Source organism: Aspergillus campestris, assembly GCF_002847485.1.
Source record: "Aspergillus campestris IBT 28561 chromosome Unknown P168scaffold_2, whole genome shotgun sequence".
Taxonomy (NCBI): Eukaryota; Fungi; Ascomycota; class Eurotiomycetes; order Eurotiales; family Aspergillaceae; genus Aspergillus; species Aspergillus campestris.
Genome location: NW_020194337.1, coordinates 985085 through 1009050, shown reverse-complemented (window position 1 = coordinate 1009050; position 23966 = coordinate 985085). Strand labels below are relative to the sequence as shown.

The window sequence follows — 23966 nt, the reverse complement described above, 5'->3', positions numbered from 1 at the left end:
TTTAATAATAGTTTCTATACAGGACGTTGGACAGGTTCTTGAATGGAAGAGACAACTAAACACATATATACACCCAGAAGAACAGTACAATCATGAAAATCTCGTAATGCGACACTATAATACTCTCCTACCCACGCTGCGTCGACCGGTTCTGCTTCATCGCCCACCCCGTCATCTCCGGCCGCGCAGGATCAATTCGAGGCGCACTCATCCGATCCAGATATTCCTCGCTATTGATCGCCGACTCGAGCTGCGGTAGATTCTCCACATCCTGATGCATCATGAAGTTCTCGTACACGTCCCACGATTCCTCCGTCTATCGAGCCGTTAGTATCAGCTGTTTCCCACGAAAAACAAGAGACAGACGAAAGGATGAAACGATGCAAAGATAAAGAATAGAGAAAGAAAGAGGGAAAACCAACCTCAGCATCAACCCACTCATACCGCCCCCACTTCTCATCCTGCATCTTCTTCAAAAGGTCCAGGTTGCCCGCAACCACCGCCGCACCGCCCTCCTCGGCAGCCTTGATCTTGACATCGATCGCCCGCGCTTCGCTCTCAGCCTGCCTCTCTTCCTCCCCTTCTTTCCGAGCGCCCTTCCCACCTCGGCCTTTAGCAGGGATCTCATCCAACGCATCCAGATGATGCAGCTGCGGATGGAGCTGCACGACAGCCGTGACGGGGGAGAGATGTAAATTGCCTATAGCTGTTAGTCAAAGCTCTCAAACGAAACAATGAAAGGAAAGAAAAAAGACAAAAGAAACGGCGCAACCCCTCGTGTCTCTCCCTCTCTCTCTCTCCAAAAAAAAGGAAAAACTCACCATCCCTAAAAGCAGCCAACATATAAACCGGATCCCCCTCCTCCGGAGTCTGAATCCTACCCCCAAGCGTCTGCACCCTCAACAAGCTCGCCTCCCCCGTCCCCATACCCCCCATATCCACATCCCCCCCATTCCCTGCACCTCCCCCCTCCGCCTTCACCTTCCCCCCACCAGCAACACTAAACCCCCGGCCATCCCATACCCCGCGCCCTCCCTCGCCCCGCGACTCCTCTTCAACGCATCCCCATACCTCAACCCCTTCTCGACATCGTAGTTAACGCGCGTATTGACAGGGACGTCGACCTCGACGAGGCCCGTGCGGGGCTTCAGGCGCAACGAGGTGGGTTTTTGCCCGTGGCGGTCGTCGTAGTTGTGGCCGGCGGGGCGGTCGAGGTATTGTAGGACGTAGCGGGAGATGTCGGAGTCGTTGAGGGTGATGTCGTAGGAGGAGATGATGGGGTCGTCTTCTGTGGCCATTGTGTGGGTTCGTCTTTTTTTTTTTTCTTGTTGTCTGTCTGAGAGAGGAATGTGTTTGGTGGGATAGACAATATCCGCTAATGGCTAGAAGATCTTAAGGGTGAGGTGTGTAGTGTCAGTAAATGGAAGAGTAGATGTCGGATGTCGCTGGAACTTTTTTTTCGATATCAAAGATCGCGGAACGAACTCCGGTGGAGCAATCAGTTGCTGATAAGCCGGCGGGCAGAATTGGCAGTTGGCTCACCGCTTTTTCATTTTCTAGTATACGTTTGATTTGCAGTCCTTTTTTTATACACGCTTGATTACTGTCTTTACGAATATATGTATCAAAGTTGTCGGTATAGGAAGTATTTCAAGCTGGGAAATATAGGCTTGCAGATGTGCTGTAAAACAGGATATACACAACATCGCACTCAGTGTTTAGTTCGTCCATCAAACAGATGAAAAGAAAATGCTAGATCAGATCATGATTACTGACAATAAAGGAAATAAGATATCATTGTCTAAATAAAAGTCGTGAGATCAAATCCTCAAGTTTAAGCTTCAACAAAATACAAGAATGCTCCTTTTGTAATATCCTTTTGTAACGTCCGTTTACTCATCGTCTTCATCCTCTTCGGCAACCTGGACATAAACCGTTAGTGAAACTGATAACTTAAAGAACAATGCTAAGGGGGAGAAAAACGTACCCCTTCATGGAAGTTCATGCCATCGCTAGTCTCATTGATGATACCGGCACGGATGCACCAATCGCCGAAGCGCTCGGGCTCTTCGCCGTCCGTGTTCCGCTCGAGCGAATACCGCTTCAGCAGACCCTTCATGATATCCAGGATCTCGTCCTCCTTGATGGACTGGCGGAACAGCTTGTTCAGGCGCTGGCCATGGTAGCCGCCGCCGAGGTACATGTTGTAAGCACCGTAGGCCTTGCCGACGAAGGCGACCTCGGCGAGCCAGGGTCGCGCGCAGCCGTTGGGGCAGCCCGTCATGCGCATGACGATGCTGTCCTGCGCGAGACCGACCTCCTCGAGGGTGGACTCGAGCTTGGAGATCAGGATGGGGAGGTAGCGCTCGGACTCGGCCATGGCGAGACCGCAGGTGGGGAAGGCGACGCACGCGGAGGACGACAGACGCAGGCCACTGAAGGCGGTGTTGTCCAGCTTGTACTTCGCCATGAGCTCCTTGACAGCCGGGAGGTCTTCGTCCTTGATGTTGGAGATGATCAGGTGCTGGTTGCCCGTGAGGCGGAACTCGCCCTTGTTGAGCTGGGCCAGCTCGCGCAGACCGGTGCGCATGCGGAAGTCGGCCGTGTCTTCGATCCGCCCGTTCTCGATGAAGCAGGTGAAGTGGTTCAGGCCCGTCTCGTCCTTGATCCAGCCAAAGGTGTCGACGTTGGAGGCGAACTTGAAGGGGCGGGGCTCCGCGAAGCGGATGTTCTCCGGGAGGAGGTCGACGACCTTGCCCTTGAAGACCTCGACGCCCATGTCGTCGATGGTGTACTTCATACGGGCGTGCTTGCGGTTCTTGCGATCCCCGAAGTCACGCTGGACTAGCATGATCTTCTCGCAGGCGATGTGGGCCTGGTCCGCGGGCACGTAGCCAAACATACGGCCCGTCTGGGGGTACGTCTTCTTGTTGTTGTGGGTGGCACCCATGCCACCGCCGGCGAGGATGTTGAAGCCCTCCAGGGAACCGTCGGCGCCCTTGATGGCGATGAGGCCGATGTCGTGGGCGTAGACGTCCGTGTCGTTGTGGGGAGGAATGGCGATCGTGATCTTGAACTTGCGAGGCAGATAGGTGGGACCGTAGAGCGGCTCGTGGTCGACGACGGCGTCACCGGCGACTTGGACCTTCTTGTCATTCTCGTCCTTCAGCCAGATCTCGTGGTAGGCGGTCGTGGCCGGGAGCAGATGGTCACTGATCTTCTTGGCCACGGCGTTCGTCTCGCGGTGGAACTGCGACAGTTCGGGGAGAGAACTGCACATGACGTTACGGTTGACATCACCGCACGCCGCGATGGTCGTCATGAGCGACTTGTTGATCGCACGCATGGCACCGCGCAGATTCCGCTTGATGACGCCGTGAAACTGGAAGGTCTGTCGCGTCGTCAGCTTCATGGTCTCGTTGCCGTGAGAACTGCTGATCGCGTCCATCTGCAGCCACTGCGTCGGGGTCGCGACACCACCGGGCAGACGGCAGCGGATCATGAAGCTGTACGCGGGCTCCAGGCCTTGCGCCTTGCGCTCATCACGGACGTCGCGGTCATCCTGCATGTAGGTTCCGTGGAACTTGGTCAGCTGCTGATCCACCGCCGAGATGGCACCAGTCGTCTCGTCCTGCAAGCCTTCTTCGATGGTGCCACGCAGGTAGTTGGACTGGATCTTCATGTCCTCGTTCGTCAACGGAGCGGGCTCCTCGGGCAGACCCTCGACCTTGTCCACGCCGAGAGCTTGCCAGAGGCGCGGCTCCCACTCGGAATAGCCAGTCTGGAAGGCATCGGGATCCTGGTCGTCGCCCAGACCGATGTCGGTCAGCTTGCGGCCACCGAGGAAGTCCACCCGGGCGTCCAGGTCCTTGGCCGGCTTGTTGTAGTAGATCCGGTCCTCCTTGCGGGGCCAGTAGTGGCTGTCACCGAGACCAAACACGGAGTAGTTGATGTTGGACAGGTCCAGGTCTCCGGAGTTCTTGACGTGCTCCCAGAGACTGCGGCCGTTCTGGGGGAATTCACCCTGACCAGCAGTACTGCAGATGAAGACCACGTTCTCCTCGGCGGGCAGATCGTCCAGGGGGTAGTCGTCCATGGCCATCACCATGGTCTTCAGTCCGCGAGCCCGACCGCGGTTACCCAGACGCTTGGCGATATTCTGAGCGTTGCCGTTGTCGGAGGCGAAGAGGACGGTCAAGGGGGCACCGAACAGACCCTCCAGCAGCTTCTCGTACGAGTCCTTAGCCTTGCGCTTCTGCAGGTCGCGAACCTCGGTGCCGTACGACTCCGAGAGCGCGGACGAGAACTTGGGGTGGCGACGCATGAGCTGACTGAGCTGATTGTCCCGACGGAGGAACTCCTCCAGCTCGCGCTTGATCCGATCGGAATCCAGCGAGAACTTGGGCTCGTCGTTCTCCTCATGGCCAGGGTTCCAGCGGTACAGGGGCCAGTAGCCGAGGTCGACGGCCTTCTTCGTCTCCTGGAGGACCGTCAGGGCCGAGTCGTTCTCCTGGTTGTAGGGCAGGTAGGCCACCACGACGGAGGGACCCTTGTACTGCTCAGCCTCCACCATGGCCTGCAGAACCTGGGTGTAGGAGCCGTAGACCGCGACCGAGGCCACGTAGGCGTTGCCAAAGTTCATGGCATACAGACCGATGTCCTTCTTGCGGCGGGTCGGGTCGGCCGCCGCACGCTCCGAGTACGGCTGCGAGTCGATCACCAGCATGTTGACGTTGGCGCCGGAGGCGAGCACATGGTGGACACCCGAGTTGCCCAGATCGTAAGCCCAGGCATCCGAGCCAATGAGCCACTTGGACTCATCGTAGAACAGCTGCTTGGACTTCAGGAGGGTGCGGGAGACCTCGGAACCGTCATTCGACAGACGGGCAATAACGTCCGGTGCGAGCTTGTTGGCCTTGGAGGCGTCGGCCACGTTGAGAGCCCACTTGGTGAGCCAGTTCTTCGGGACATCCGTCGCGAAGCCAGTGGCCTTGGACGCCTCCTCCACTTCCTTGACGAAGCGCTGGCGGTGTTCCATGCGGGCCATCAGGGCACCGAATCCGTATTCGGGGGTCGCCGCAATGGTCGAAGACACGCCGGCATCCTTGGCGCCCAGCTGGTTCGCAATGTGCAGACGCTCCCCAAACAGTTGGTTCAAGATCTTCAGGTACGCGTTCTCAATGTGAGGTTGCTCGAGGGGAGTCTCGAGGGAGGGGACCTTCGAGCTTCCGATCTCGAGGTTCTGGATCGGGGAGGGAGATTCCAAGTTCTGGACGATTCCCCGCAGAGCCTGAATTGCAGTCGACGGCTCAACATACCCCAACCGGTAACCGACGATCTTGGGGCTGGATCCACGGGCAGTGGGGGGAGTCAAGCCCGACAGCAGATCCATGAAAGCGGGGCCCCATCTGGTAGTCTTGCGGACCTGCTCCAGCACGGCGATCTGCTGGACGGAGCTGGGGATCGAGTTAACGATCTGACCGCCCACCCAGGGCCGATACAGGCGCGCGGTGACCAGGCCAACGTTCTGCAGCTCGCTGGGGATATCCTCCTTGGACAAGATGTCCACGAACACACCCGTCGAGCCAAAGACAAAGATCGCCGAGGTGGCGTCCGCCGGCCCAGTGTACTCGATAGCGTGGTATTCGCGCCCCACCATCTCCGACAGGACCCGCCAGATCTGAGCGGTCCACTCGAAGATGTCCGCCGCGCTGACGGCACGCAGAGCGGAGGCCTCAACGGTCGTGGCAACCGAGCTGGGGGCACGGCTGTCTGTGCTGCTGTCCCGCTTCGAAGAGCCCACCGAGGACGCATCGACGCTCACGCTGGACGGGGTCTGAGACGGCTGCGCCAGCGGAGCGGGGGCCTCGGTCTGCTCCGTCGCGGTGTTAGCCGACACTTCCTCGGACACGGTGGCCTCACGGCCGTTGTCCGTGTACAAAGTCTGGACACCAGAACCATCCGAGTGGACCGCAGCGTTGCCACCGAGGGTCAACAGGGTCCGAACGATATCCACATTTTCCTCCGCAATGGGCTCATCGCGCACGGAATTGGCCGGATCGAAGAAGTGGATGACACCCTTGCCGGACTTGCGGGCCAGAGCATGGGCGGTCAGCGCAATATCCTGGGCCTCCTGGATGGTCTCCGAGTGCAGGAAGGAGAAACCACACTGGCGGATGGAGCTGATCACGGAGTAATCCGGGAAGGGGTACGGTTCCAACGCAACGTGGATCACGACGGGGGCGTTGGCCAACCGGTACAAATGGGGGACGGAGGCGAGGAGAACCGAGGAGCTGGTAGTGACGGAGACGGCATTGCCCGCCTGCAACGGATGGAAGGCAGAGAGGAGAGGGTCCTCGTTGAAACGCACGGGGACGACCTGAGCCGAGTGGCATGGTCAGTTTCCGCCGATCTCGATCTTCCGACTATACCAATCCCACATTGACACTCACCTCTGGGACACCCCTAGGTAAAATGCCACGGGTATTACTGGCCTTCAAGGCCTTGAGGGGCTTCGAGAACCACGAATCGCCCTGCAGGGAGGGCTGCACTGACAGAACGACATCGCTCGACAGGTAGGCGATTCTGGCCACTAGACAATGAAACCATCAGTAATCAATGAAGGGATAACAACACGAAGGAAGATGGGAACCAACCAGCTTCCCCAGCGGATTGAATGGGCGCCATATTGCGACTGGCGAGAGCCTTCTCAGCGCAAGGTGGGGGAGGGGAAGGACGGAAAAGTCAATCGAAATCGGATATCACCATGCAAGGTGACTCCCCACTTGATAAGCAACCGTTCAGTGAAGAGGGGGCGGATGGATGATAGGGGGTATAGAGAGAAGTGGAAAAGAACAAGATCAAGGAGTCATCTAAAACCTCCCTCGTCGTTCCTGTTTAAAAATATAAATGTTATTTTTTCATACAAGCTAGAGTTATACTTCCCACCGGTGATTCTCTCCGCCTTCGGGGCTTGGATCAGCAACGTTTTCATTGGAGGACGATCACGACATCGATGCAAACCAGGGCGGCTGCGGGGTGCAAACCTGCCCCTTTGGGTTTAGTGTAGGGATCCCGTGACTGCCAGCTGATCACGTCAGTTTTATTCTGCCGGGCGGAACGGCGTTTGCTCGCATAGCTGACTCAGCTCGGTTTATGCCACCAAAGCCCGTTCTGGATCTCGGGCGAGAACTGGAGTAGTATAAGGAGAGTCAGAAATTCAGGCAGATGGAGTGAACGGAACATTCAATCAAGTTAAGAAAGAATAAATATGTATATCTTATCTGAAATGGTACAGCAATATGCAATCCCTATTATGGTAGTATCCCAAAACGCCAGTGAACAAACAGACACGGCAAACCCTTATCTGGATAACAATATACAAGCCCCCCAGACGCCCGGGTCATGCCTTAGGATACCAAGAGCATCCGGGAGCCTACAAGATTCCCAGGTGCCCTCGCACTCGCCCAAGCCAGACTCTCCGCCAACCCAAGACGTCCCCGTGCCCCCTCAAAAACAAACGCCTTTCCAATAATGAAAAATATGAAGAGAAGAGCGGAGAAGCTGCCAGAGATCGCGGGATCTCCAGAGCCGCTCCACTTGATGGCCCAACCAGGGTATGTAGGTCATTCCGGCATATATAGAAACAGGGAAAATACGACCCAAATAACATCATGTGCAAACGAAGGGACGGGTGAGTAGCCCCCCTCTCTGTACCGAGGGGAAAAGGAAGGGGTGGGTAAATATTAGACGGAGAAAAGTCAGACCAACGGGTCTGTGAGATCTTCTAGAAGTCGAGGAATGTGCTGGAGGGAACGCGGCGCAGCGATTAAAAGGTTGGATGATCGGATCGCACACCGAGCATCCACACATGCGGTCCCCGACGATTTACCGCGGGTCGTTCCAGTCGTGCATCTTGACATTGATGCAGGGCGGGGGTTGCTCATAGATGGGCTGTTGCAAGGCGGCCGCCTGGACAGCGGACTGGGAGGGCTGCGGAGGCCCAGTCCCCGAGCGACGGCGCCGCTCCCGCTCGATGGGACCGGGAAGAAGCCCACTGTCAGTCTCGACCCGGGGTTGGAGCCGGGGGCCGACCACGTTCATCCAGCTGCTGTTGTCCTCATCCTCACCCAGCCAGTAATTGCGACCGATGCCGATCATGGCGCGACCCAGTTTGCCCTTCCAGCCTTGGCCTTCGGGGCTGAAGGGGGAGAACGGCTCGCGGTCGATGTCGGCCACACTGGCGACGCTGGCCATGGAGGTGCTGCGGCTATGGGTGGGCAGCTGGGTGTGGCGAGGCACTGCCATGTAGCGGCGCAAGGCTTGGCGGGCGAACGCCAGCATGACAAACACGAAGTAAGCGCGGACGATCCACAGCAGACAGATGCAGACGATGCTTTGGAAGCTCTCGGGCTGGGACACGGCATTGCTCAGCCCATCATCCAGCGCGGATCTCGCCGCGTGATCGTTGGAACTGTAGTCGGACGTGTCGTACTTGGGGTTGGTGAAGCCGGCGGTCTGTTCGATCGTCTCGCTTCCGGGGCCGGATGCCACGTCGCTGTCGTAGTGCTGGGAGATCACCAAGAACCAGGTCACACCAAAGGCCGCGGTATAGGCGGCGTTGATGACGCTGTCGAACACGTACAGCCACGCGAGGGCCAGACATTGCAGGGGGGTCTGTTTCCGGATATGGGGGAAGAGGAGCGCGGCGAGACCGAGAGCGACAAGGGAATACAGGTACATGGACAGTTGGACAGGGGAGAGATGGTAGCCGGTCAGGAGGGCGAGAAGGCCATAGAGACCACTGATCTTATTGAGAAGGAGGGACAAAGTGATGAGAGAAGCGCCGGTCCGGAGACTCATCACATAAAGGAATGTCTGTGAGGTCAGGGCACATCATGGGTTAGTTACCATAAGCGACCGGGGGAAGATATTCTCCGAACATACCGTTGGCCGCGGGATGCGGAGGAAACGGGTTGATAGTAAACCCATGATTAGATATGATACCGCCGATGGGCGTCGGTGATATAGAGTTGAAAGGAATTCTCGTGGTGGTATTGGAGGGGGGGGTGTTGATGGGGGGATGAGGTATGGGGGGGATGGATAAGGGAAAGAGGAAAAGGAATGGAAGGATAAAATCGAGGAGGCTTAGAGAAGAGCCTGGGGGCCTGGGAGCCTGGTGGTACAACAATCACTCACTAGTACTTAGTTAGGTATGTTAAAAATGGAAGACTCATAATTAAGGGGACGAAAGGCTTTCCCGGTCGATCCGCCTGCAGATCCTTTCCTTTTTTCTCTATGATGAGTAGGAAATGAACTTCCCTTCGTTAATTATGTCTCATTAAATCGAATTGGGTATGCATAACTCAGACCGGTCAGCTTACTAAGTCGGCCCGGCACAGAAGGTCTCCCGATCGGGTGTATAAGTCATTTATTCACGTCATAAGTCTGTGCCGAGGAATAGTATTTAGTATAATCAATCCTACTCTTCATCTGACTAGCATATACTCGGATCTCCCGACAATACATAATGAGCCATTCATGACGGCTCTCCCCGTCATTATCATACTCCCTACTAGGCAGACACATACCCAACTAGACTGCACGGTTGGAGACCGATACATTGAAGATAGACTCGTGGGTATACACTCATAATGACGCAAACATGCAACATATGACCAGACGTACCCTCAAAAAGACCTATGGATCATCATGAACATAATCAAACATCTTTCTTACAAGCCAGACTGCAGCCAGTGGCCCACATGCGCCCAAGCCAAGCAAAAGAAGAGAGACCACCGTAGGAAAAGGAAGAACAGAAAAACAAAGGCTTTCATGAGACTTTCATCTAGACACGCTATTCGCCCGACCAAGATAACGAGAAAGAGGAAATCAATAAGAAAAGAAAAGAAAAGAAAAAAGAAAAATGTACATCTTAAGAACGACAGCGCATTATAGACAATCCCAATCAACCATCATCATTGGGCTTCCCGGTCAACAGGGCGAACCGCGGGTGCGCGCGAGGACCGGGTATGGAGAAATAGAAATTAGACATCGATTATAGCGTTCAGCACGCACATCCATCATTGCTCGTAGTCTCTTTCGGCGTGACGTTGACATCGAACACTGTATCCAACCGGTCAGTAACCTCCTAAAGCTTAGGAACTGGGTAGACCAACCCTGGGTTTCTCCTCGGTTTCCTTCACCCTCCATTCCGGGCAGCGCTTGGGCGATCCGCCGGAACAGTTGCTTCACATTGTGGCCCACCTTGGCGCTGGTCTCGATGAACATCAACCCGTTCTTCTTGGCCTCCTCCTCACCCTGGGCGGTCGTGACCTCCCGCTTGTCGTTCAGATCGGTCTTGTTGCCGACCAGGACAATGATCACGTCGTTCCCACGCTCCCCTCGCACGTCATCGATCCACTTTCGGGTGTTCTGGAAGGACTTGGCGTTCGAGATATCATAGACGACCACGGCGACACTCGAGTCTCGGATGTAGGAAGGAATGAGGGATCGGAAACGCTCCTGGCCAGCAGTGTCCCAGAGTTGAAGTCGGACGGTGCGGTCTTCAAGGTACATGGTCTACATCAACATGACGACATTAGCTGATTGGACTGATGGGTGGAATCCAACCATCCCGGGGGCCAACTGGCGTGACGGCGGGAGAGGTACAAGGGACCGAGGTCGGGGGAATCGTATATACCTTGGACAAAAAGTCGATACCGATGGTCGCTTGGTAGGTGTTGTCAAACGAGTCGTACATGAACCGTGTGATCAGGGAGGTTTTCCCAACTATTGACCCCCTAGGTTAGCAATCAAGCGGGGGACCGGGTATTCCGCACGGAGCGGTGAACCATACCGCTCTGCTCTCCCAAAAACACCAGCCTGCGACCGATCAGTAAACATACTCCCAAAGTGAGACATAATCGAGACATGAAGGGACATACTTGAACTTCTTCAGGGGGTTCGAATACGACCCGACCCCAGATGCGGACGCCATGACGATAAGGTGACTGAGGGGGAGGTAGAATCAGGGGTAGCGGGGAAGGAAGAAAACAAATAATCTACCCGACCGAAACAAGAGCCAGCTGAATTGCGAGCTCAGGGGTATATAAAAGTAAGGCAAGAAGAACAATTCAATAGGGTAGGAAAGAAAGAGTAGGAGGGGCGGAAGAGGGATGCGACTGGAGAGGATAGAAGGGAGTTGTTCGAATAATGGACTGACGAGGACTCTAGTAAGACCCATAGTTAAGGATCAAAAGGATCCAAACGTCCGGGGATTTACTGCCGCCGCCTGCCGCCCGGGCGGATGAAACTCCGGCCCGATCACTCAACGCCATAATCAAGAAGCTGCTGGGAATATCAGCAAACTAACTGATTCCGTCTGAAGAGCTTCCTCGGTTTTACCTCCCTCAGTCCTCGTGACTCTTTCGAGTGTTTTGAGGATTACTTTCTCTTATTGTTTGATTTGTCGATTGTCTAGCTCCGGCGACGAGTGGCAGTCATCATGGTTCTCGCGTATTCCGCCGGTGCTGCAACCGTGTCACTCCTGGTGATCGGAGGCTGTAAGTGAACCCCCGTTGACAAATTGGATGGGGAGGAGATACTGACGAGACTCTCTGGTAGATATGCTATTCCATGGGGATGGTGAACAGTTTAATGTATGATCCGATCGTCCGAGCTCGTTCCATGTCCGATCGACTTCCTCGTATTGACTCGTGTTCTAGGTCGGCCATTTCCTTGAATCGGTGTCTCCCTATGCCTGGGCGACCATTGGTATTGCGATGTGTATTGGTTTGTCGGTAGTGGGCGCCGCATGGTATGGTCATTCCTGCGTTATCGTGTCTGTCCGGTCACTGACAGTCGGTGCTTCAGGGGTATCTTCCTGACAGGCTCCTCGATCGTCGGCGGAGGCGTCAAGGCGCCCCGAATTCGAACAAAGAACTTGATTTCGATTATCTTCTGCGAGGTCGTGGCTATCTACGGTGTGATCATGGCGATCGTCTTCTCGTCCAAGCTCAACCTGGTCGACAATGATGAGATCCTGTCGGGAAGCAGCTACTATACTGGATATGCTCTCTTCTGGGGCGGTATCACTGTCGGCGCATGTAACTTGATCTGCGGTATCTCTGTCGGTATCAACGGAAGTGGTGCGGCCCTTGCTGATGCCGCCGACCCCAGCCTGTTCGTCCTCCTCCACGTTGATTCGAATTTTGATGGATATGAAGCTAACGACCCGGTCTATAGGTTCGTCAAGATCCTGGTCATCGAGATTTTCAGCTCCGTCCTCGGTCTATTCGGCCTTATCGTGGGACTTTTGATTGGAGGAAAGGCGACCGACTTTGGAGCTTAAGCACCGGAGAGCACGTCTTCTCCGGAAGAAGACTTCGTGGTGCCAGAAGAAACCATTTGTATGACTTATTATCTGTTCTTTTTCTCCTCTTATATACCGCATTGAGGCGTATGGGTCCGATTTGACTGTAGGGTCGTTTGGGTGCGTGGCTGGCTATCCCGCTGGATCTGCCGTGATAGACCAGCCGGTGTGGATGGCATACAATAGGGTATCGGCAATGGGATTGCGTGTGACTGCCAGTGTTGCCTCTTCTTGTACATCGCATTGACCTCTGGGATCGACGAGAACGATCAGATTACGTTCTTGCGTGAATATCCCCCCGTTGGGTCTGGTTACGCTTGCCTACTTCAACTAGCGAATTCAGATATGGAATGAAATGATTACATCTACGGACTTTCGAAGGAGGCTTTAATACCTTGGATACGGGGAGTCAGGGCAGAGAACGTAATTGTAAAATGCTGTTCTCTGTATTTTTTTTTTCTTTCGTTGTCGACATAGTATACTCCCAAGTGTAATTTCAAATTACATCAAGTTTGTTGTGAAGACTGAGATATATAGATCGGACAGTTCCGCGGAGTAAGTAACCCGATAGTATATTTACTTGGACCCCACTTCCGATAAGCCCAACTCTCCCTCTTCACCTCCCCCTCAACCACTCATCCACTGCCCAACAATATACAAAATGTCAGATAATAACTCTCTGAAAGCAGCAATCCTAGTCGTCTCCGACACGGCTTCCCAGGATCCCTCTACGGATAAAGTGGTGGACACTCTCACGCCCTTCTTTACAGCCGAGGGATCCAACTGGGGACGACCGCTCGTTAAGATCGTCCCAGATGATGTGCTGGAAATCCAGCGTACTGTCTGTGACTGGACGGATGGTCCGAATTGGGTCAATCTGATTCTGCTCAGTGGGGGGACAGGGTTTGCAGTCAAGGACAATACACCCGAGGTTCGTGGTCTAATGCTGGAGATGGAACCCTATGTATCTGACTGATTACTGGGACAGGCTGTATCGCCCCTCATTCATCGCCATGCGCCTGGATTAGTGTGAGTAGCATATTCTGCTTCTTTCCAGGATGGTTGAACAATGACTGACAAGGAACTAGGCACGGCATGATTGCCTCGTCCTTGCAAGTCACTCCATGTAGGGATCGCTGCACCTGATTATCCAATGGTCACTCACCCAGTCAAATAGTTGCAATGATGTCCCGGCCAGTGGCAGGCGTCCGAGACAAATCGTTGATTATCACTCTTCCTGGATCGCCCAAGGGTGCCAAGGAGAACCTCGAAGCGGTCTTCAAGCTCCTCCCGCACGCGTGTATGCAAGCAGCCGGTGCAAATTCAAGAAGCCTTCATGCCGGCGGTGTGAAGAAGCTTGAGGCCGAAGCAGGTGTATCTTCTGGTAGTCAGAAAACGTCTGATCGAGGGGATCACCAACATGGCCATCATCATCATCACCACCATCATCACGGGAACCATGACCACTCGTGTGGACATGGACATGGGCATGGGCATGCTATCCCGAAAGCGCATACGTCGCCGTCCGAGCGCCCACAATCGAACGATCCCAATGCAGGGCCTACACGGAGATACCGCGAGTCGCCCTATCCGATGCTGTCGGTGGACGACGCCCTACGGGTCATCAGCCAACAGACTCCCGATCCAGTAGTGGTCGATGCCCCGGTGAACATTGCATTAGTGGGCTCTGTTCTAGCCGAAGACATCTACGCTGGAGAGGCAGTACCGGCCTACCGAGCCAGTATTGTTGATGGATACGCCGTGATTGCACCTGCATCTGCGGAGACGGGCCCCAGCACCAAGGGTGTCTTTCCTGTCGCTTCAATCACCCATGCTAATCCAGGAGGGACCTTGTCACCTCTCGAACCGGGTACTATTGCTCGAATCACCACAGGGGCTCCCCTCCCACCCAACGCCAACTCCGTGGCAATGGTGGAAGACACCGTTCTGGCAACCTCGACATCAGACGGCCAAGAGGAGGCCACCGTCGAGATCCTCACCGGCGACATCAAACCCGGCGAAAATGTCCGCGAGCCAGGCAGCGACGTCGCGTTGGGATCGAGGATCCTGCGCAAAGGGGACACGATCACGCCCGTCGGGGGCGAACTGGGTCTCCTAGCAGCAACCGGAACGAAGACCGTAAAGGTCTACAAGAAACCCTGCGTAGGCGTCCTCAGCACCGGCGACGAGCTAGTCGAACATGACGACCCGCGCATCCTCCACGGAGGACAAATCCGCGACTCCAACCGCCCATCCCTACTCGCCTGTCTCACCTCATGGGGGTTTCCAACCGTCGACCTAGGCATCGCCCGCGACACCCCAGCAACAGAGCTAGAACAGAGCCTCCGAGACGCCCTCCGAGGAGTCGGCAAGGCCAAAACCAACGTCGACGTAATCGTCACAACCGGAGGCGTCTCAATGGGCGAACTCGACCTCCTCAAACCAACCATCGAGCGCTCCCTCGGCGGCACCATCCACTTCGGCCGCGTGTCCATGAAACCAGGCAAACCGACCACATTCGCAACCGTCCCCTTCAAATCATCCTCCCCAGTCCAACCAAACCAGCAACAAGAGCGCCAAACAAAACTCATCTTCTCCCTCCCAGGGAATCCCGCCTCCGCACTCGTCACCCTCAACCTCTTCGTACTCCCCTCCCTCCACAAACTCCTTGGACTAGCCGCTCATCCCAGCGCAAGCCCGTCCCTCGGCTTACCCCTCGTAACAGTCACCCTGGAACATGCATTCCCACTGGACACCAAGCGCACAGAGTACCACCGCGCGATCGTGGTAGCGTCTCGCTCCGACGGCCGGCTGCGTGCGGCAAGCTCGGGACTCGACGGCGTCGGACAGCGCAGCTCGCGGGTGGGCAGCTTTGCGAGCGCTAATGCGTTGGTGGTGCTTCCTCCTGGGAAGGGGCGCATCGAGAAGGGGGGGTTGGTGCAGGCTTTGATGATGGGGGGCGTTTTGTCGGGGGAATGAGTTTATAACCTAGTAGATGTGGTGGATTCTATATATAGCTATATATGTCGGGTGGTTTACTTGGGTCCCTTGGTTGATAAAATTAGCGGGGCATAAGGTGTGGTCTGATGAGGAGTAGTATTGCAGGGGGAATTGAGAACGGAGATATCACTAGTTACTGTTTACATAGTATACATCATGTCAATAAAAACAGTGTGGTCAGACTTGGTGACAATCTATATTCTACACCAAAATGTGTAATCTCATTACAAGCAAGCCGACAACCAAGGTCATAAACGACGGAAAATACCCACACGACAGCATTTTGACAATATCACAACGTGCATATTAAATAGAACAGAGAGTTTTAACTAGAGCTGTCAAGCACTGAGCACCAAACCTGCGACATACTTTGCCAAAAAGAGAGAGAGAGAGGAGTATAGTTCTGAGATAGAGTGTATGCATGTATAAATGCATATAAGATAGAAACACAGATAGAGACAACAATCAAAAAGAATCAACCACCCCAACCCCTATGAATCTTCCACCCGCCCTTCTTCACCGCCGCGAACGCGGGCAAAGCATGCTCTCTCCCCTGCTTCCTCGCAATCTCAATCACAACGAAGCGGACAAAATCCGTCAGCGTCCAGTAGCTGCTATGCGCGCTCAGCATATTCAGATACTGGATGTTGAGGGGCCCGCCGCCGCCGGAGAGGAAGTAGTCGATCTGGCCGTTGTCGTTGAGGAGCAGCATGCGCTGCTCGGCGATGTCCTCGCGGGTGAAATCGTGGGTCTCCATTTCGACGGTGGTGGGCATTTTGCGGAGGGCGCCGGGGCGGGCGGGGTTTGTGGAGTTGGAGGTGTGGAAGGGGGAGGAGGGGGTGCTCCAGCGGAAGACGCTGCCGAGGGAGGTCCAGAAGGAGGAGGAGGCGCTGGGGATGGTTGCTGGGCGGAGGGTGTGGGCTAGGTCGTTGTCGACTGTGCCGTTTATGCGGTAGGCGATTGCTGGGGGTTTGTTAGTGGGATTGGAGAGGATGGGGGTGGGGGTTGCTTACGGTCGGTTGTGTGCATGATGTTGTAGATGTTGTCTACGGCGAGACACCCGTATTTGTTCGCTTCGCCTGCGACTCCGCGGAACAGGTCTTCTCCTTCACTGCCGGGCTTGTCTCTGCCTCGTCGGGGCATCAAGTTTGCTGTATTCACTGTTAGCTGGAGTAATGCAAGGGAAAAGAGAAGCGAAGTGTACCTTTGTTCAACAGGAGGAAGAATCCAGCGGGACTGCCACAGAGGAACAAATTCTTTGTATCAAACTCAAAAATGTCACTGCGGATGTCAGGTTGGGAGAAATCAAAGTGCGGGATTTTGGTAGGCTGGTTGCTCAGAATGTCCATCGCCATTACGCTCCCGAGGGAATGCGCAAGCAAATGAATCCTACCATGCTCCTGGAACCCGGGGTTATTGTTGCACCAAAGACGATATATGCGATTCGCCTCCTTGACGACCGCTTGGATCATCTTGGGTTTGTGATGGGACAGATAATACGGAATATCGAGCATCACGTCGCTGATTAAAGACCTGACGGCGGGAATCGTCTCCGGGGTGATGTCTTTCAACGTGAAGTGATTGGCAGTCGAATCCTCAACGTTATGAGCTTCCAGGCTGGCGTCTTCTAAAGATAGAGTCGAACGCCAATTGACAGGCAGGACCATGATGCCGCCGTGACCTGGGCGCACATGCGGCCAGACTGGCTCGCTGTTCAGCTCCATGTTGATTTCTCTGCGAAAGGCGTTGATGGCATGCGTGAAGTGGAAGCTCTCCATGCGTTCCGAGAGTTTCTGTCCGATACCGTGAATAACGAGCACCAAGTCCGTTGGGTTTGGCCGTGACTCCTCTATCGCACAGGAGTAGCAAACCGGTCGCCCGGATGTTCTGGGCATGGAGCGAGATTGGGTACCCCGGAGATAGTTCCGGACATCCACAGGGCTAGGCTTGGATGGATGCAGATGGTCCCATAATTTGCGACTGAAGCCACGAACCACCGGAATACCAATCTGCCGCCCTTTGCGGATTGCGCTGAGAGGTCTCCGGCCCCTGGATGCTGATGGGAGTAAACTCGGACGGAGAATCTGAGCATGAATTCCACCAACGTAGATGACACTCGAGTTGATATAAGGATTCGTATCCGAAGAGTGTAGCGTTGTGCCGCCAGCGGCGCGATTTTCATCAAGGAGCGCAGCCTCTATGCTGTGCTCTGCATCCGCCACGCTAGCTGCAGAGCCCGATGCTCCGGGCTCGGGAGAAGATGTGGCCCTGCTCTGGGGTCGGGTGATATCCTTTGGCCATAGGCGATGCATAACCTTCATCTCAGCATCCGCCCCATTTTCAACACAGCTGTTGAGTTCATCTTGCCAGGTCTCCGTCCACGGCTTCAGGTAGACATATCCGTCCTCCAGCTTGTTGGCAAGCTCGGTCTCAACGGGTAGCATGGTATTTTTGTAGAACCACGTCGATCGGACGACATTCGATATATCGTGAAGAGGACGCCAGTATATTGGTTTCATCTGTAGACATTAGATCTTGCCTGTGATAGGGTCTGTGCACGGGGAAGTGCGGCACATGCCATACGGTACCTTTAAATCTGGAAGCTGCACTAGATGAAGTCGAGAAACACCCACGGGAATCTGAAATTGAGGGATCTGGTTCTCACTGGGCCCGTCCGACTCTTCCTCTTCCAAAGGCCCATCTGGAGACCGTTCAAGGTGAACACTCGTCCTGAGCCCCGAGGGTTTAGGAGCCGAGTGGCTATGGCTTCTAGTATGGTGCTCGCTACGGGACGCCTGGACATCATCCTTGGACGAAGCAGATTCAACGGAGCGCCCTAATGGACTCTGGGGTTGAGTGAAACCAGTCCTTGCAAACGGGGAACCACTGATGCTCGCCTCGCGAGATCTGTAGCCGCGAGGACTGGAGCTATCCGGAACCTCGATCGCCGTGTCGTCCCTTTTCGGAGACTCACTAACATGGCGTCTATTGGCATGACGGTTACCAGTCGGAGATTGATCTCTCTTGCGAGGATTGATACTGCCGGCCTTATCAATTTCTCCTACGTTTCTGTCCAATGAAGCGCGAGTGTGTAAGCCTTCCAAGTATTGTCCGGATCCCGACTCGACACTACCTGTCCCTTGATGGGTGCGAGGTCTGATCGGTGCGTCATGGTCTAGAGAGCGCGCAGGAGCGCTTGTTGAGCTTCGTCGACCTCCGACCAGGCTACCCGCGTGGTCTCTGGCCGGCTTGCTGTGCCCTGTCTCTAAGACTGGAGTTTGCTCTGGTATCGACAGCACCGAGTTTCTTTTTGATTGTGGACTCTCCTGGCACTCTGTTATTCCGGATGCCTTTTGCTTTGCCGCCTCGTGCGCGGACAACCAAGCCTCCTCCAGCGCGATATTGTCCTTGACCGAAAAGGGCTGGGGCGGCCCGTCTTCATCCTCCGGATCAGCCGCTGGCGGAGGAAGCGAGCTCAAGGGATCATCGATGGGTAACGAGGAATTATAGAAGAATTGAGCACGGACTTTGGGCGGCGTGTCCTGCGCGTACCATGCGGACGGCTCCGGGTCATCTTCGCGTAGAAGGCACGTCGGGCCATAGGTATGGATAGGACCAGCCATCGTGAACGGTAACGGTACTGTGGGTCAAGATCGAAAAACCGCTGCTAAAAGCTCTGTGCGACAGGGCTATAGCGGGGATAACCAGGGTCAGACTGTCATAGCGAGAGAAGGGATAATTAGTAGACAGTTATTGCAATGGCACTAGAGGCCTCACAGCAAGGGAGCAGAACACACAGCGGTCAGCGCTTCTCAAAAGCACGGAATCGTTGGGAAGACAGCAACAGATCATAACCGGAATAAGAAGGAAGAAAGTCCTGCCTCGGGACAGGATCATCAACCAGGATGGATCCCATGGTGTTGAGGTGGACACGATGAGTTGTTGTGTTTTTTTCCCTCTCTTGTGAATTCGCGCGGGCCTATGACGTCGCCCCACGTGCCTTGGCTTCTCCATACAACAGAAAATAAACAAACGTCGCGCTTCATTCTATCCAACTATATAAGCTTGTCTAAAGGAGTAACAGCTTTGTTGAGATGGTCATTTTTTGAGACTGCTCGACTTTATAATCTCAAGTTTATTTTATTAATTTATTTTCTTGTCGAAATACACGTGAACGAACCCACTGGTTATCCGCACGATAAAAAAATCCAAGCTCAACGACTCGCTAGTACCAGGCTAATGAATTCGCTAGTAGGCTAATGGGGCCCTAAGAACAACATGGACGATTTGTAGGGTATCTCGCGTCACAGAGGATGGCGCCCCGCGCTCAGTCCAGAGGACGATATCAGTTTCAAACAACAGGGGTCTCAGCAGCGGCAGTCAAACCAGTGTATTGCTCCCACGCTTCGCACTGTTTTTCTCGCTCAGACGCTGCTTCATCAACAGAAGTGTCTCCATCTGCAAGTCCTCAAAGGCGAGAAAGGTAGCTACGGGTGCTCCCAGCATATTGAGAAGCTTATGGATGTCGTACATGTGCTTGCGGATCACACTGTCGGGAGAGCAGAATGTGCGGACGCTCATCTCCTTGACTATTGCCTTCCAGTTGTGCAGGTTGGAGTGAATGAGGACCGGGTTAGCAGTGCTCTCCCCGTGGAACTTAAGGGCTCGAATGTTGAGCATGATCAGACGGCGCTGGGTGGCTTGGTCGAACTGGAACTCAGCTACTTGCGGTCTGTTCTTGGAGTACCAGAAGTTGATGGTTTTCTTGATCGATTCTTTCGAGAGATGACCATCGTTGTACTGCTCCACTAGAAACCGATTGGCACTGACACAAACGATGACCTCCAGGTCCGAGTACAGTTTGGCTTGTGTGAGAGGATCCAGCGAAATGGGAATGCTGGGCTTTGGCACAATGGTCATGCGCTGAGTGTCGTGGTGGAAATTGAACTGCTTCGGATAATTCTTGACGTCTCCAGCCTGATTTTGATATAAGTGTGTGGAAGTATCGCCGGGGACATAGAAGAACTCACAATCTCTTCCACGTGGTCCTTAATCTTCTTCCGCAAATCCCTGAAGGTCTTGAATTTGGGTTTCTGAACAGGCTCATCTCTCAGATCCCCAAGCCAGCCATCCACCCCAAAGAGCTTCTTATGCGAAGAAAACCTCTGCTTCACCGAGCTATCCACAAGATCCAGAGCCAGCAGATCTTCCTTGCAGAGCCTCGTCTCATCAATAGGAGGCAGCGGCTTATCGAGGTTAAAGTCCACGACCGCGACGTGGCTACGAGTGGGCCTGTGATGCGAGTCGTACGTCGGCTTGTACTGATTTCCATCATGGAGAACCAGGCCCGGTGCCTTTGGCGCCGTGGCTCGAGCACCAGGCCGGATGCGCAGAGGCGGAGTCTCCAGTTCTGGAGAGTACGAGTATGACTCGATGCGAGAACGGACGGAACGCAGCGATGAGCTTCTTGAGGAAGTGTTGGAGGAGACTGCGCTGGCGGGCGCCTCTGGGGACGCGTTCCAGAGAGTTCTGTAGTCGTCGTAAAAGGGGTTGAGCTTTGAGATATCCTCGTACGTGAGGTTTCTTCTGCTTGATTAGTATCGTGGTGTGCAGTAGGGTATGATATGATGATCTTACTCCGCGCTCAGCATTATGGGGACTTCGAAAGTGTGGTCGTCCATCTCGGATTGAGACGTTGAAGCAATCGAGCAATGTGATTCGGTAGATCAAGATACTGAAGACTATTTGTGATCAAAGACACTAGAATTATAGAATCAAGTAGAGTTGCAACGTTGTAAACAAGAGAAAGAGGTGTAGCGAAGAAACAAAAAGAACGATATAGCCAAGAAGGATGAGATATAGAGATGCATCCAGCTGGAGTTATCCTCCTATTCTTCTATTCAATCCTATTCAATCTCCATTGTTTATTGAGATACATAGAGCCCTTATTCGAACAATAGCCTGGTTACAATGGCCCAGTGCAGAACAGACTCGATTCAAGCGACAATGACTGTAGGGTGTTGAGCACATACTTCTGCGCTGGTGAATACTATTATTGATTGGACTAATCAATCCTATTCTCCAGGCTGTTGACGGCAATAGGTGAATGGAGATAATCTTATTGTCGAGTCTATTCATGTCCCTTATTCTATTGTCTGTTTTTACTTGCTTATCCTGAGTTTCTACTTCACTGTCCCTGTCTTTTCTACTGACGGTCATCCGGTGAATTGCAGAGGCACGATAACAATACCATTCAATAGAGGGTAGTACTTGCAATGTATATTATTGTCACTGTTCAGAGCCTATTGACATTTGAGCTTGAAATCCCCTTTTTATAGAGTTGCACCAAAACCATGATTTGATCCCATCTGTACAAATAGTAAAAGGTCCCCCCAAACTATGCAACGAAAGGTATAGCAGACTGTAGACCTAAACCAACAAAGGCGTATCAAAACACCCATACCCCTTAACCACGCTCATCTCCTCAGTATACTGATGTTTCGTCTTAAACGACCACCCAGCCAGCGAATTCTCCAACATCTCGCACGACCGGCCATCTACACCCGTCCGCCACAGACACGATCCGAACACTCCCAATTCCGAGATCACCCCGCCAGAGTTCATCCCAACAGACGACATCAACATATTGGCCGCGAATGGAGACGGAATGCGATTCATCAGGATATACGCGCCCCATCTCGACGGCGGCTGGGAGGCTAGGAATTCGGGAATCGCGTCGCCGTAGACATTATGCCCGCCGCCTTCGAGCGAGGGCTTCAGCACGTAGTCCTCCGCGAGCGCAGGGTCGGTCGCCAGCTTGCGGGCTTCCTGGCCCGCGGGCGACTCGTCCATAGGGTACATCGGGACGAAGGTGGCGCGGACGGCGGCGGCTTTCTCGGGGGCGAGGAAGTGCTCTAGGGCGCCGGGGCGGGTGAGCGCGTACTGGACTTTCTTGAAGGTTGCGATGTGTGCGAGGAGCGAAGGACATTTGATGGCGCGGGAGCGTTCGAGGCGCAGGCGGGCGCGGATACCGACCTCGTCGTACTCGTGGGCTTCGTAGCCGGCGCGCATGTAGACGACGGAGATCTCGACTGGGTTGGTGGAGTTGAGCCACGGGGGGTGGAAGAGGAGTTCTCCTGTGGCTGTGAGGGACGTGTCTTCGAGAATGTCGTCGCCGAAGTTGAGCCGATAGGCTGGGACCGGGAGGTCTTGGTCCCAGAGGGCGTATTCGATGGGCCGTTCGTCGGCCACGTTGAAGTTGGTTAGTTGGTCTTGGATGACGAATATGACTGCCGTTTTGCTTGCTACTTTGCTTTTCGGTGGGCCGTAGGCTGCGTGGGCGGAGGCTAGCCCGGCTGCTAGAGACTCGATGTTACGGTTGCGTGGGAGATTGGAGGGAACTATGAGCTGGCTGCTGTCTGTGCTATCTTCGCTGGGGGTGCTGTTGGCGTTGTAGACACCGGTTCTTGCAAGGTGTCGGTGCATGTCTACAATCTTGTTGGCATGGGAAGCCCCGGCGCACGAGAACGTATTGAACTCAACTTGTCTTAGTGACCCGTGTGGTATGCTGGACGGTTCGCCATCGGGGTCTGTGCTTTCATCCTGAAGCATATAATCAGAGCGAAATATGCCGGCACTGATCGGCTGGACGTATCCTCCCAGTCGCTTCACATCCTGGTGAATTCTCCAGAGAGCCGCAGCGAGCGGGTCGATGGGTAGGAGATCTCCAATAGCGCTCAAAATCCACTGTTCATCTTCGGCCACGGCGCAGTAGAGCTCATTGTAGATAGACTGCAATTCCAGGGCCTGTTGGAATCGTTGTCGAGGAAATAGTGTCGGAAATAGAGTGACGCCGATCGGGTGCGACTGGACACTGTGGACGGTCTGAGTGCTAATGTCCTTGATCAAGGAGCCATGGTTGAGCAGCCAGTCTTGAATTTGGATAGATAGCGATAGGAGGTGATCTTCTGATAGTGGCGGGGGATACTGTGCGATGGAATGCATCTCTAAGGTCTCGGAGGCTCTATGTGCGCATGTTCTTGAATCATGATCTTCATCTTTCTGTGGTATCATCTTCGTCTTGGTCGCGAATAAAGATCATCGGTGTGGGGTGTGGCTGTGGTGGACTGTTCTGCTGCGCTGATGATGTTCTTTCCCCGCACCTTACTGGATTTGGCATGTAGCTTGCCCTTCATCAATTCGCCCACTTGAAGAGGCTAGCCTGATATGTCTTCGTAATTGCTATTTCTTTCGGTTTTCCATTGTCATTAGGATGGTCGCACTGGTTCTGCGTCTTGATCACCCAACTGATATTTCTTTAGATATGTCGAAGTAGGGTGTTGAATGGATGTCTCGCCTTTAGATCGGGAGTTTCGCGGTGGGTTTATGACCCAAAGATTCCTGGTTTATTCTGGAATCATGGTGTAAAGAGGCCACGGATGATTGCCATGATCCACAGAGCTAGATCCAACGAGGATAGAAATCGAGCATGCTTCTTCATTGGGCCCTTCCCCGAAAACTCGGGATGCCGTCGCTGATGCCGCGGGTTCTCCGTCAACTGATGAATTCTCTACCTCGGATGCTCATTAACCGC

The 23966-nt window shown here is 54.2% G+C and overlaps 9 protein-coding genes across 9 annotated transcripts; 2 read left to right on the top strand and 7 right to left on the bottom strand.

Annotated features, from left to right (window-relative positions):
* Window positions 1-34: 34 nt before the first annotated feature.
* On the bottom strand, window positions 35-1439 carry P168DRAFT_302204 (uncharacterized protein). Its single transcript, XM_024838632.1, has 4 exons — window positions 1072-1439; window positions 822-877; window positions 423-700; window positions 35-316 (listed from the first exon to the last, which is right to left on the bottom strand). The coding sequence occupies exons 1-4, from the start codon at window positions 1296-1298 to the stop codon at window positions 128-130; spliced, it is 750 nt and encodes a 249-aa protein (XP_024695836.1). The 5' UTR covers window positions 1299-1439; the 3' UTR covers window positions 35-127.
* A 254-nt stretch (window positions 1440-1693) lies between these two features.
* On the bottom strand, window positions 1694-6758 carry P168DRAFT_264190 (sulfite reductase (NADPH) subunit beta). The gene is made up of 4 exons (XM_024834844.1): window positions 6657-6758; window positions 6453-6592; window positions 1988-6379; window positions 1694-1922 (listed from the first exon to the last, which is right to left on the bottom strand). The coding sequence occupies exons 1-4, from the start codon at window positions 6685-6687 to the stop codon at window positions 1893-1895; spliced, it is 4593 nt and encodes a 1530-aa protein (XP_024695835.1). The 5' UTR covers window positions 6688-6758; the 3' UTR covers window positions 1694-1892.
* A 1129-nt stretch (window positions 6759-7887) lies between these two features.
* Window positions 7888-8991, bottom strand: P168DRAFT_279227 (inositol phosphorylceramide synthase regulatory subunit KEI1; the record flags this gene model as incomplete). Its single annotated transcript, XM_024835765.1, has 2 exons — window positions 7888-8877; window positions 8947-8991. 2 exons carry the CDS (start codon window positions 8989-8991, stop codon window positions 7888-7890), a joined length of 1035 nt encoding a protein of 344 aa, XP_024695834.1.
* A 636-nt stretch (window positions 8992-9627) lies between these two features.
* On the bottom strand, window positions 9628-11249 carry P168DRAFT_287726 (Rab family GTPase YPT6). Its single transcript, XM_024836639.1, has 5 exons — window positions 10947-11249; window positions 10859-10884; window positions 10703-10791; window positions 10179-10581; window positions 9628-10125 (listed from the first exon to the last, which is right to left on the bottom strand). The coding sequence occupies exons 1-5, from the start codon at window positions 10997-10999 to the stop codon at window positions 10067-10069; spliced, it is 630 nt and encodes a 209-aa protein (XP_024695833.1). The 5' UTR covers window positions 11000-11249; the 3' UTR covers window positions 9628-10066.
* P168DRAFT_324664 (H(+)-transporting V0 sector ATPase subunit c'') lies at window positions 11050-12734 on the top strand. The gene is made up of 5 exons (XM_024840876.1): window positions 11050-11564; window positions 11626-11660; window positions 11727-11818; window positions 11875-12183; window positions 12247-12734. The coding sequence occupies exons 1-5, from the start codon at window positions 11507-11509 to the stop codon at window positions 12350-12352; spliced, it is 600 nt and encodes a 199-aa protein (XP_024695832.1). The 5' UTR covers window positions 11050-11506; the 3' UTR covers window positions 12353-12734.
* Window positions 12735-13001: 267 nt separating this feature from the next.
* Window positions 13002-15551, top strand: P168DRAFT_248328 (bifunctional molybdopterin adenylyltransferase MobB/molybdopterin molybdotransferase MoeA family protein). Its single transcript, XM_024834115.1, has 4 exons — window positions 13002-13304; window positions 13362-13402; window positions 13462-13499; window positions 13551-15551. Exons 1-4 carry the CDS (start codon window positions 13035-13037, stop codon window positions 15350-15352), a joined length of 2151 nt encoding a protein of 716 aa, XP_024695831.1. The 5' UTR covers window positions 13002-13034; the 3' UTR covers window positions 15353-15551.
* A 39-nt stretch (window positions 15552-15590) lies between these two features.
* P168DRAFT_264180 (phosphatidic acid-preferring phospholipase A1) lies at window positions 15591-19298 on the bottom strand. Its single transcript, XM_024834843.1, has 5 exons — window positions 19171-19298; window positions 17962-19088; window positions 16578-17892; window positions 16387-16524; window positions 15591-16336 (listed from the first exon to the last, which is right to left on the bottom strand). Exons 2-5 carry the CDS (start codon window positions 18994-18996, stop codon window positions 15849-15851), a joined length of 2976 nt encoding a protein of 991 aa, XP_024695830.1. The 5' UTR covers window positions 18997-19088; window positions 19171-19298; the 3' UTR covers window positions 15591-15848.
* Window positions 19299-19753: 455 nt separating this feature from the next.
* On the bottom strand, window positions 19754-21082 carry P168DRAFT_324661 (uncharacterized protein; the record flags this gene model as incomplete). The annotated part of the gene is made up of 3 exons (XM_024840875.1): window positions 21011-21082; window positions 20404-20959; window positions 19754-20350 (listed from the first exon to the last, which is right to left on the bottom strand). The coding sequence occupies exons 1-3, from the start codon at window positions 21052-21054 to the stop codon at window positions 19754-19756; spliced, it is 1197 nt and encodes a 398-aa protein (XP_024695829.1). The 5' UTR covers window positions 21055-21082.
* A 608-nt stretch (window positions 21083-21690) lies between these two features.
* On the bottom strand, window positions 21691-23377 carry P168DRAFT_309067 (putative glutathione synthetase; the record flags this gene model as incomplete). The annotated part of the gene is made up of 2 exons (XM_024839257.1): window positions 21691-23179; window positions 23255-23377. 2 exons carry the CDS (start codon window positions 23375-23377, stop codon window positions 21803-21805), a joined length of 1500 nt encoding a protein of 499 aa, XP_024695828.1. The 3' UTR covers window positions 21691-21802.
* Window positions 23378-23966: the final 589 nt, after the last annotated feature.

What these genes read in the sequence shown, in the direction of transcription:
- P168DRAFT_302204 (XM_024838632.1), bottom strand. Translation starts at nt 1,298, where the DNA reads ATGGCCACAGAAGACGACCCCATCATCTCCTCCTACGACATCACCCTC. An exon ending in GATGTCGAGAAGGGGTTGAG is followed by an intron (nt 878 to 1,071) that starts GTATGGGGATGC and finishes GCTTGGGGGTAG; the next exon opens with GATTCAGACTCCGGAGGAGG. An exon ending in GTTGGCTGCTTTTAGGGATG is followed by an intron (nt 701 to 821) that starts GTGAGTTTTTCC and finishes TAACAGCTATAG; the next exon opens with GCAATTTACATCTCTCCCCC.
- P168DRAFT_264190 (XM_024834844.1), bottom strand. Translation starts at nt 6,687, where the DNA reads ATGGCGCCCATTCAATCCGCTGGGGAAGCTG. An exon ending in TCAATCCGCTGGGGAAGCTG is followed by an intron (nt 6,593 to 6,656) that starts GTTGGTTCCCAT and finishes TTCATTGTCTAG; the next exon opens with TGGCCAGAATCGCCTACCTG. An exon ending in TACCTAGGGGTGTCCCAGAG is followed by an intron (nt 6,380 to 6,452) that starts GTGAGTGTCAAT and finishes CACTCGGCTCAG; the next exon opens with GTCGTCCCCGTGCGTTTCAA.
- P168DRAFT_287726 (XM_024836639.1), bottom strand. Translation starts at nt 10,999, where the DNA reads ATGGCGTCCGCATCTGGGGTCGGGTCGTATTCGAACCCCCTGAAGAAG. An exon ending in AACCCCCTGAAGAAGTTCAA is followed by an intron (nt 10,885 to 10,946) that starts GTATGTCCCTTC and finishes GATCGGTCGCAG; the next exon opens with GCTGGTGTTTTTGGGAGAGC. An exon ending in AAACCGAGGAGAAACCCAGG is followed by an intron (nt 10,126 to 10,178) that starts GTTGGTCTACCC and finishes GGTTGGATACAG; the next exon opens with TGTTCGATGTCAACGTCACG.
- P168DRAFT_324664 (XM_024840876.1), top strand. Translation starts at nt 11,507, where the DNA reads ATGGTTCTCGCGTATTCCGCCGGTGCTGCAACCGTGTCACTCCTGGTG. An exon ending in GGGATGGTGAACAGTTTAAT is followed by an intron (nt 11,661 to 11,726) that starts GTATGATCCGAT and finishes CTCGTGTTCTAG; the next exon opens with GTCGGCCATTTCCTTGAATC. An exon ending in GATGCCGCCGACCCCAGCCT is followed by an intron (nt 12,184 to 12,246) that starts GTTCGTCCTCCT and finishes CCCGGTCTATAG; the next exon opens with GTTCGTCAAGATCCTGGTCA.
- P168DRAFT_248328 (XM_024834115.1), top strand. Translation starts at nt 13,035, where the DNA reads ATGTCAGATAATAACTCTCTGAAAGCAGCAATCCTAGTCGTCTCCGAC. An exon ending in TCAAGGACAATACACCCGAG is followed by an intron (nt 13,305 to 13,361) that starts GTTCGTGGTCTA and finishes TTACTGGGACAG; the next exon opens with GCTGTATCGCCCCTCATTCA. An exon ending in GTCCTTGCAAGTCACTCCAT is followed by an intron (nt 13,500 to 13,550) that starts GTAGGGATCGCT and finishes CCAGTCAAATAG; the next exon opens with TTGCAATGATGTCCCGGCCA.
- P168DRAFT_264180 (XM_024834843.1), bottom strand. Translation starts at nt 18,996, where the DNA reads ATGGCTGGTCCTATCCATACCTATGGCCCGACGTGCCTTCTACGCGAA. An exon ending in TGCAGCTTCCAGATTTAAAG is followed by an intron (nt 17,893 to 17,961) that starts GTACCGTATGGC and finishes TAATGTCTACAG; the next exon opens with ATGAAACCAATATACTGGCG. An exon ending in CATCATGCACACAACCGACC is followed by an intron (nt 16,337 to 16,386) that starts GTAAGCAACCCC and finishes ACAAACCCCCAG; the next exon opens with CAATCGCCTACCGCATAAAC.